Source organism: Pinus tabuliformis, chromosome 5_2 (genome assembly GCF_031772625.1).
Source record: "Pinus tabuliformis cultivar Carrire ecotype Pingquan chromosome 5_2, CPIR1, whole genome shotgun sequence".
Lineage (NCBI taxonomy): Eukaryota > Viridiplantae > Streptophyta > Pinopsida > Pinales > Pinaceae > Pinus > Pinus tabuliformis.
The window spans coordinates 1,085,631,138-1,085,642,105 of NC_142306.1; the positions used below are offsets into that span (position 1 = coordinate 1,085,631,138).

The following is a 10,968-nucleotide window of genomic DNA, read 5'->3' on the forward strand; positions in this document are numbered from 1 at the left end:
TCTTCAGCCAGAGTTGGGAAGAGCACCTCCACCACATCCGACAGGTTCTCCAAACACTGCGGCAACACAAGCTATGTGCCAATTTGGAGAAATGCACTTTTGGCATGACCCAGGTTCAGTATCTGGGATACATTATTGATGAACAGGGGGTGCATGTGGATCCAGCCAAGATCAAAGTCATTCGGGATTGGCCACCTCCGACCACTTTGACAGAGCTCCGCAGCTTTCTAGGTCTTGCCAACTTCTACCGCAGGTTCGTGTTGGGTTTTTCTCATATCACTTGGCCTTTGAGTCAAGTCACCAAGGGCGGGGCGAAGGCAAAATTCTTTTGGTCTGAATCTCAACAGAAGGCATTCATAGAGTTGAAAGATCGCCTCTGCACAGCACCAGTGCTCGCTTTACCAGATTTACAACAACCATTTGAGGTCGAGACAGATGCCTCTGACTATGCTATTGGGGCAGTCCTTACTCAACACGGGCATCCTGTGGCATATCACAGTGAAACACTTTCAGACACGGTCCGGAAGTATCCCACTTATGATAAAGAGATGTATTCCATTGTACAGGCTTGTCGGCAATGGAAGCACTACATTTTGGGGAAGGAAACGGTCATCCACACAGACCACCGACCCCTACAGTTCATACAGACCCAAGGGAAATTGCAGAATGATCGCCATCAGAAGTGGTCCACATACCTGCAACAGTTCCATTTGAATATCAAGTATAAGAAGGGCAGCACTAATAATGTTGCAGATTGCCTCAGTCGACCACCAATCATGGCGTTAACCACCGTCCTCAACTCTTGTGGGCACGAGACTTCTGATTGGCCACTGCTCTACAAAAGCGACCCGAAATTCGGCCACACATACCAGAACCTCTTGGAGGGTCAGCATGTTCCAGATTTTCACCTCCAGGATGACCTGTTATGCCACTTGGGTCACCTTTGTGTTCCTTCAAGCGAGCGTGCCAAGATGATTTGGGAAGCACACTATAGTCGAGTTGCTGGTCATTTCGGGGTCGAGAAAACAGTGGCAGTGCTGCAAAAGTATTTCTATTGGCCGAATCTTCGACAGGATGTTGGGAAGTACATCAGATCATGTACTGCCTGTGCCATTGCCAAACCGACCATCAAGAAGCAAGGCCTCTATACCCCACTGCCTACCCCTAGCCAACCGTGGGAATCCATCTCCATGGATTACATGTCTGGCCTTCCTTCCACTAAGCATGGAAATGACTGTGTTTTTGTAGTCGTCGACAGGTTCTCGAAGATGGCCATCATGGCGGCCTGCAAGAAGAACATCACAGCAGAAGCCACTGCTAAACTCTTCTTTGAACGAGTTTAGGTGCACTTTGGGATTCCACAGTCTATCATCTCAGATCGGGACAGTCGGTTCCTCAGTACATTTTGGTCCAGTCTCTGGTCAATGCTGGACACCAAACTCACTAAGTCCACCGCCTTCCATCCTCAAACTGATGGCCAGACAGAGGTTGTCAATAGGATGATTGTACACATTCTGCGCATGTACAACTCAAAGCATCCACGCACATGGGACGAGAGCCTCCCCTATGTTCAACACAGCTACAACCGAGCTCTTCACAGCTCCACTGGCCATAGCCCTTTTCAGGTGGGCTTGGGATTCCAGCCATTATGCCCCATTGATGTGGCCATGCCATTTGCAGCTACTCACACAGATTCTGCTCATGTCCAGTCTGAAACAAACAAGGCGACCAGCTTCATTGAGCACATCCAACATATTCGCCAGCAGGTCCATGACATTCTGGAGAAATCAAATGCCAAGTTCAAGCAGCGACATGATCAACATCGAGTGCCACACAAGTTCCAGGTGGGTGACAAAGTCTGGTTGCATTTACAAAAGGAACGCCTTACTGGAGCCTATCGGAAACTGAGACCACTCCGATATGGTCCCTACACCATTACTAAGGCTGTGGGAAACAATGCATTTGAACTCAGCATTCCCCCATTCCTTGGCCTGCACCCAGTGTTCAATGTGGACCGCCTTCGGCCATACTTTCCACCATTGCTAGATACATCCGACATTGCAGAACAGCTCACCCCCACAGAATTAAATCCAGATTGCATGGAACAAGCTGCAACTGATCGAATCATGGACACACAGATCAAGAATACTCGCCAACAGAATATTCAACTGTATCGAGTTGTCAAAGCAGGCCAACTCCTTCACAATGGCAAGTGGCTCACCAGGGACCAAGTTCAGCAAAAGTTTCCCCATCTCATGGAGGAACTCAACGCAATGGGGACCATTGCTTCCTAAGGGGGGAGGAATGATCCAGGTGGATATTGGTGGCCACCTGCCAAGTCCACCTAGACCCCCACCATTGTCCCTCTTGACATTTTCAGTTTCCTTAATTATAGCACAATTTACTATTTTTAGCAGTTTTCGGGTCCTAAACTTCCGGAGCCGTTTTGAGGCCCTAAACGATGTTTTTTGGGAAATCCCGCTCTTGCGATTTTTTAGATAAAAAAATCGTTGTTTGTGTTATAGTCCTCAGAAAGATCTTTTCAACGGGCTATCATGCGCGTAAAACGGAGATCGTATGCCAAAGTTACGACCCCGGGAAGTTGATGTACCAATTTACCCAAACGGGGCCCATAGTTTGGCGTTTTCATCTTCTAGGGTTAGGTTTTGGAATGTTAAGGGTTTTTCCATTGTTTCTCAATAATAAATAGGCCTTCAAGCCTCATTGTAAAGACAGTTCGGAACAGTTCAGAGGCATGTAGCCGACACATCTCTTCTCAGAGATAAGCTACCATCGCCCTAGCTGGGTCATTTCTATTTGTAAGCATATTTCAGTATTCTCCATTAGTGAAATGAAGTATTATTTCCGCTGCATCTCTGTTTTTATGGTTATCGCATCTCTTTATTTATGGTTATCTCTGTAATCTATTGCGTTCCTGCTTAAATCCGGATCATCATCACTATTTTGCAGGCTTCACATGCACGGGTATTTATAAGCATGGATGTTATTGTGCACACACACATGATCCCATCTATTGGCACACTCACCGAGGTGAAGTCAAAGAACCAAGTCCAAATAGAGCTAGACATGTACTTTGATGAGTTGATGTGTGTAGCCACCAGTGCAGACTTGGAGATCAGTGCACACACTATGCATCAGTATGTTGTTTGTCTGGCTGCACTCAAGACTATGATGTGCATGTTAGCAGACAAGTTGGATAGAGGTGTCAGATCAGTGTACCCAGATGCAATGGAGGTGAGAGTTTGCTTTCAGCACGATGTCACCAATGAGCACACATACACCATCGCGTACTACCAAGCTTGGCATCAATTCGCCTCCAACGATCATCACAAATACGTCGAAGAGTTGGTCTTCCCACAGTTGTCCAAGTCTTAGTAGTGCCTTGCACGACTTGCTCAAGACTATTTTGTCTCACATGGGTACATGCACAGATTGTAATGTAACATCTTGTAAAAGTGAAAGACCAAGTGTCAATGGTTGAATGTAACAATCATGTAGTAGTTGAAGAGTCATGAGGGTAGGTGAAGAGTCAAAAAGGGGAATGTCAAGGGTCACCCAAGCCTTTGCTATTTATAGAAACTCATAACTCTATGTAGAGGCTTTTGGGAGCCAAGCTTCCTGTGGGAGTATCTTAGAGAAATATTGGAGCGTATTGTAATGAGCCTTGGCTTCTCCACAACGCAGAGCTAGTACATCTCTTTGGAGGAGCATGCAGAAGTGACTATAACGTTCTATTGTTGGAACTAGTGGTTGGTCATGGTTACATGTATGATTGGAACTCACTTTCTTAATATAACAGAGCCAGCACGTTTCATGCATATGTTGTTGTTTTATTTCAGTTGTCTTCATTACAGTAACGATATATGCATGTATGGACTCTTTCTATATAGGTATGTGTGAATCTCGTTGAAATGTGGTGTTGGTTTAACCATCACTTTGTATATTTGGTTCACTTGCATTCTCGCTTGTGATGTATCTTTGCTCGTGTGTTCCCTTCCAAGCTGCGTGTTTTCATAGGTTTCCAAGGGGTGCACTCATTCCACTTTCCATCTGTTAGAACCCTTCATGCACCTTCCTTGGCTTGCTACATTGGTCACACCCTTACTGCCAACAAGGACATCCTGCTTGCCTCTACGCATAATCACGGTCAAGGCGATATTGTACGACCCATTGTTGGGACTCCTACACCAAACGATCTGAGGTCTAGTTGGGACTTCTTACCGGGGAGATCCCCTTGACATGTTGGCAAGTCCAACACTGTCAACAAGTTATAATATAGACTCTTTCAGAGTCTTTTACATCAAAAACATGTGGCTAGACCCTTTTCCATGAATAATGGGGGTTGACGTGACATCCTCCTGAACTATGGGTGTGAAAACAGGAAGGTCAACTTCTAAGTGGCATAAATTTTGCATACAGACTTTGATTGACGTGCTTCTTGCATCGTTGGAAATATTTGTGTGTGTGAAACAACATGAAAAGGTGCTATGCTAATAAACAAAAAAATTACCTCCAAAAAATGTCATCTGATGCCTCAAAATTGTCCCGGAAGGCTTCAGACCCTGTTTTTCCAAACTAGGTCTTGCTGGTAAAAATGGTACCCGGAGCTTATTCCTCCACCATTTCCACTCTGAATGAATTGATATGGATGATAAAAATATAATGATCAAATCTATATCAATGATAGTGAAGGAAGGTCTCAAATTTCAACCACAGATACATGAATATATTTTATTTATATCGTCCATATTTCATGTTCTGAAACATCCCAAAAGAAAAATTGTAGAGAAAATTAAGAGATGACTTGTTCACTCCATAAATCATATTTTTCTTTCAATTTAGACACCAATAATCACCCCAAAAATTATTCCTCAACTCATCTTGCAACCTCATATTTAATTTTCTTAGTCATATATAAATGAACTTATATGCTCTTTATTTATAATGTTTGTACATTCACTTATAGGGATGACTTGTTAAAGCAGTTAGATTGGCCTACTTGTACTTTGGATGGGTTATCCTGTATAAATTATTCATTTATCAGCATTCATATGGTTGGATGGAGTTCCATATACCATTGTTAAAGTATCAGAATAATATTTCTCACCATATATCCTACACTCCCATTTGAGTGAATTAATTGGAGTAATAATGCCGTTGATGATAGGGTATCTAAATGGAGCATCAAAAGTTCAAAAATAATACTTACACCAATTTTCATTTTTCAATCTTAATCATGGACATAAGTAGTCCCCCGTGACAACAATATTACCAACACGAACATAGTTGATGTAGTAGAGTAATCAATGTAGATTACGAATATAATGTTACCCTTCAAATGAGTAGTTAGATTATGAATATAATGTTACCCTTCAAATGAGTAGTTAGATTATGAATATAATGTTACCCTTCAAATGAGTATTATTTTTAAATTTCTATGTGGCAATGTATGCTACTTATTATCTTCATTACTTAAACATTTGCAATTAATGTGGCATAAAATACTTTTTAAATAATAATATAAAAATAACACAATTATCTAAAAGTTCTCATTTTATGGACAAGTAGAATTTACAAATTAGATATGTGTTTAAATCACTTAAAGTTGAAATATAAAATATTATGGTTTTCAACATACAAATAAAAATTAATAAATATAGTTGACATAGAAGATCAATATAGGCTATAAACATAATTTTACCCCTAAATTAGTAATATTTCCAAATAGAGAGATGCCCATATAGGCTACTCATTAAATTGATTACTTAAAAATTTAACTTATATGTGACTTGTAAATTTAAAATTGATCACACTATATGTGCATAAAATATTTTTTAAACAACAATGTCTATATAACACAATTAAGTAAAAGTTATAATGTTTTCACAAAGTGAAATTTGTAAAGTAGATATATATGTTTAAATTGTCTAAAGTTAAATAAATATAAAAACTTATAATGCTTATTATCATAAACAACAAAAAAATATTATTTGTTTTTATATTTTTATTCATTACCCCAAACCTCTATAATAGGTGTATCTTCAATGAGTTATTTATATGCTTTTACCTTCCCACCACCTCTAATACAATTATGTTCCTTAGTAAATAAATATTGCTCAATCATTTATATTATTGCAAACCTCTATAATAAGTGTATCTTCAGTGAGTTATCTATATGCTTTTACCTTCCCACCACCTCTAATACAATTATGTTCCTTAGTAGATAAATATTGCTCAATCATTTATTTTAGACCAAGGCAATAATTATTTCTCATTGTATCATAACTTCCTAATATTATATATACCCTCTTACAAAATCATAATTTTTTAAATATTTATTCATAAAAATTATATATTTACTTATATCTGTATAAACCATATTTATTTTTTAATTATAAAGTCACTCTCATCCTTTTACAAAATGTAGATGTTTTGTGTAAATTGCAAACTTGAATACAAGTTAATTAATTGTGGATAAAAAGGATCAACTCTCATTTTTATGAAGCATGAAGTATGCAGGAAATTCTTAATAAAATAAGCAACTTTATGTTAAGAAATAGTTTAATTAATGGGCGCTCATATCATTTTAAAAGTTTATAATAAAATTCATTTCTCTGTATTAATTAAAAAAGATTGTATCATTTATAAAAATACCAATTATATCATTTCTACATAAATAACAATTATTTTTTTCAACTATTCAAATACAATGATTTTAATTATATTTATTATTTAAAATATTTATAACTCTAAGTCGTTGACAAATACTATTTATTTACTTAATACATCAAGTCACGCCCGTACATCCATTACCCCTCTAATTCGCTTTTCACTATGAGCCAAATATGCCGTAGTGATACTTTCCTTGTACTCGAACTATCATTTATCATTTTTCATATTCTAAAGATAAATGGGAGTATCATAATTAAATTCCACATCACTCTCAGTCCTCTTATTATTCTTTTAAATGATTTTGACATCCGTGGCTGGAGTAGGTTCAGTGTTGCTTTCTGCTATTAATAAATCCCCTTGCAGAAACTTTAAAAATCTACATGTCCAACATGGGCATGGGAAACCACATCAGGTCAAAGGTCCATAAAATCAGATTTATCGAACATTATTGCTATTTATGTTACAAAATTATTGTTACTTTATGTCGGTTATACATTTTGGAATATTTTGGAATATAAGCAAAATCAATTATCTTTTAATTTTATTTACATTTATTACATTTTCAAAATATTTAAAATTTGTATTGAAGTTAATAGAATATAAAATATTCAATCCTACAACACCAATGTGAAACCATTCCCGGCCAAACAACCAAACAGTCAGATTTGTCTTTTAGACAAGGCAGTGAGTGTTTTAAGTAAATCTCAAAACTTTGTGGAGAAATTTGATTCACATAAATTAATTTAAAAGTTTATTTTATAGCTTATTAGGAAGGCGATGTGTAAGTATATTTGTTTTTCTTATTTTAAATAAAAAACAATATTGACTACAATAAAATAGAAAAAAAATGTTATGCATATATATGATCTAATATAATTTTATGTAAAAGTAAAAAAAATAACATTTGATATCAAGTTTTTATATATATATATAGATAGAAGAATAAGATACTAATAAGAACGTGAGTTATGAATTCATATTGATGTATACTTAAAAGTATATCAATAACAAAAAAAATCAGTTTAATATGTTTTGATAAAATAATTCAATGCACATATTATGTCTCAATAATATTTAAAAATATAGTTTAAACAATAAAAAAAATTACACGTTGTTTTTTTACTTTAAAATAATTTTACAAAGAAAGAAATTTGATGTCTCTAAGACTTAAGTAAAATCCATAATTAAAATAAATATATACTGATTAAAAAAAACCAAAATGTATCTTTATTTTACAATTTCTTTATTTAATTCACCTCCCATTTAGAGCTATCTGTGGCCGGAGTTCTTTCAAAATAAACCAATTCGCACTCTAAGCAAAACCCAAATTCAATATAAAGGAATACAGATAACAAAGAGTTTTTATTATTTAAAGTAAAGCAGATGGATGATTAATGGTTTCCTATTTTTTTTAAAACATAAATAGAAAAAAGGAGAAGCTATGATTTAAGAAAATTGTTTTAAAAAGAGAAAATCTGTGTAACTTAGATAGTAGCAAATATACAAATCAAAAACTGCAGGCACATGCAAAAGCCTAGTTGGAGTATTGGGCTATTTCTTATGCATATGTATAACATAGCCCAACCTGTGGTACTTTACAGTCAAGTAAGCACCATAGCTTAGTGAGTCCATATGAGTTCCAAGCTTAGTATCGCCTATACTCATTAAGATAATAGTTATTGCCACGACGAGGAGGTTGTCCATAGAATTGTTGAGGCCCGTTGGAGTAGGCAGGGAGTTGATTTTCATATCCTCCTTCATAATTGTCCCCTTCATTGACACAGTCCAAAATATAATTAACACACCAAAGTATTATACCCTCATTCTAGTACTACCATATAAAAGCATATGGTGGTAAAATTCTCCATTGTGAAGTGATTCTTACCAGCATAATGGGGATGGGTACGGTAGGGAGGTTGGCCATGACCTGGTTGCATTCACCCATAAACATAGTTAATATAGTTATTTGATTGTTTATCTGGATATAGTTAATATAGTTATTTGATTGTTTATCTAGATATGATTGTAGTTTAAAGAAATCTAAATCTATATCTATATCTATATCTATATCTATATCTATATCTATATCTATGAACAAAACAATTAACTTGCTCCTATTCTCTACCATCCAAATCCAAAAATGTTAACAATACACTTACCCCGATTACCCCTATCATAAAGGGCAGGGTAACCGCTTTGATATAAGCGAGGCATAGGGCGACCGATTCTGATTCCCCGATCGGTTTCTCCATCATCCTCACCACCACCACCATTTAGTTGGTCTTTATCACTAATATCATCAATGACTTTAGGAGCTTGTTCCACTTCTGTTTCTCCTCCACTTGGATATCCTGGAGGTGGTTGACGTTGAGGTTGTTCCACTTTTGTTTCTCCTCCACTTGGATATCCTGGAGGTGGCTGACGTTGTTTACTCACATCTGCCATTGCTTCTTCTTCTTATCCACAGTCCAAACAATCTTCAGTTCAGTACATAATGATAAAATAAACCAAATATTTATCAATTTAACTTCAATATGAGTATCATAACTAAGAGCTTAAGAGGAGGAGCAATGAGAACTTACTCAAAACTCTCTGCTATACTGCCGCTGGGCAATTTGCAGTGAATAACATTCATTTAGTCTGCATGTATTTGTATAGGTCTGAAGTCGGTTAGATTCGTTCACATCTCTTTATGCTCTCAGTCTCTTTTTTCTTAGAAGAATACATTCAATTTTATCTATGGTCAGAAATTCTTGGGGTGGGAATGTTTTTTTCTTTTAAAACACAGAAATTCCAAGCTTATTTGCTCATAAACAGTGGCGTACGTACAAGAAGTTTCGATTGATAGGTCTGGTATCGTTTGTTAGGTCCAGAAGTAGATGATTGAATGGTAAAGTTGACCGCATTTTTCTTTTGAAAAACAAAATGTACGCTGGATATGGTTCCCTGGTTTAAAATCTTACTTTAGATAAAGCATTATACGCATCACTTTGTTTGACTGGAATCTTAGCACCACTCATAAAAAGCGATAACCTGTGCGCTTTAGAATCAGTTCGAGTAAAAATCTCATCACTAGTGAAATGGTAATAGTGAAGTGTGATGTGAAATGGATCTAAACTAATGAATGGTTGTAATATTTAGTAGCTATTTAAAAAAAAAAGTTTAATGACATGAATGGTTGTAATATTTAGTAGCTATTTAAAAAAAAAAGGTTTAATGACATGATTATGAGAGGGAAAAAAATTTGAATGAAAATAAAATAAAATACAATAAAGGATATAAAGTTGAGGAACTGGAAATGATGGGTCATGGTTGTTGGTCTTCCTTTTATCTCCTAGCTCGATCTATTTCCTCCTTCATTTTTATTTTCAATGAATAGTTTCTCCAAGAGATAAAGAGACATGAAATGTCATGAGAGTATTGTAACTAGAGATTGTCAAAATGGAGAAATTGAGCACATTCAAAACAAATTTCCTATTTTGGTTTCCACAATAAACATCATGTCAATTTGTTCTGAATGTTATGGATTTTCCCCTATGTTTATGGAGAAAAAAGAGTGCAGATTATGGTTCTGATTATATTATTGTGAGATACTTGTGGGAAGGTGTTGTAGCTCTCAAAGTGTCATTTGGCAATTCTCTATGAGAATGTTTTATTATATTATAATTGTTTATGCTTGAATTTGTTTCCTATTGATTCTTTGTTGAGGACTCAATATGTACCTCTATTTTATGAGGAATATCAATGGGTGTAAGAATAGAGTTGTTGTATGTATTTTTGGAGTTGCTAATTTGGGTTTTTATGGTAATTAATGAAATTTGCCTCTCTTACTCCGTGAGCTAAGACATTCATCTAGGAGACTCTATACTTAGCTAGCTAAGTTTCCACTTACTTCGACAACTCTATACTCAAGTAGGGTGATTTCCAATTGCCTTGGTGACTCTATACACAACTTGGTTGATTTCTCATTGCCTCAACTAGGGTGATTTCCAATTGCCTTGGTGACTCTATACACAACTAGGTTTATTTCTCATTGCCTGGGTGACTCTATACCCAACTAGGCCAATTTATCACTACATATGTGACTCTATACTCAACTGGGTCAATTTATCATTGTCTAAACTATTGTATCCTTGCTTGAGTGAGCCCATTCCTTTGTTGGTTGATTTCATTACATTGTCGAGCTATTAGCTAAGGAAATTTTGGTGGATATCTAATATCTATAAGACATTATTTTTTAAATACCGGAGTGTTTCTTTTTGTTTAAGGTTACAT

At 36.1% G+C, this 10,968-nt stretch overlaps 1 protein-coding gene across 3 annotated transcripts; it reads right to left on the reverse strand.

The window, feature by feature from the left end:
- Nucleotides 1-8,036: 8,036 nt before the first annotated feature.
- Nucleotides 8,037-9,428, reverse strand: LOC149163033 (uncharacterized). 3 transcript variants are annotated; one of them, XM_089435903.1, is made up of 5 exons: nucleotides 9,276-9,428; nucleotides 8,981-9,149; nucleotides 8,853-8,950; nucleotides 8,579-8,620; nucleotides 8,037-8,463 (listed from the first exon to the last, which is right to left on the reverse strand). In XM_089435903.1, the coding sequence occupies exons 2-5, from the start codon at nucleotides 9,136-9,138 to the stop codon at nucleotides 8,339-8,341; spliced, it is 423 nt and encodes a 140-aa protein (XP_089292029.1). In that variant the 5' UTR covers nucleotides 9,139-9,149; nucleotides 9,276-9,428; the 3' UTR covers nucleotides 8,037-8,338. The 3 variants fall into 3 exon arrangements, with proteins under 3 accessions (XP_089292029.1, XP_089292028.1, XP_089292027.1); XM_089435902.1 differs by having other exon boundaries at nucleotides 8,853-9,146; XM_089435901.1 differs by having other exon boundaries at nucleotides 8,853-9,149.
- Nucleotides 9,429-10,968: the final 1,540 nt, after the last annotated feature.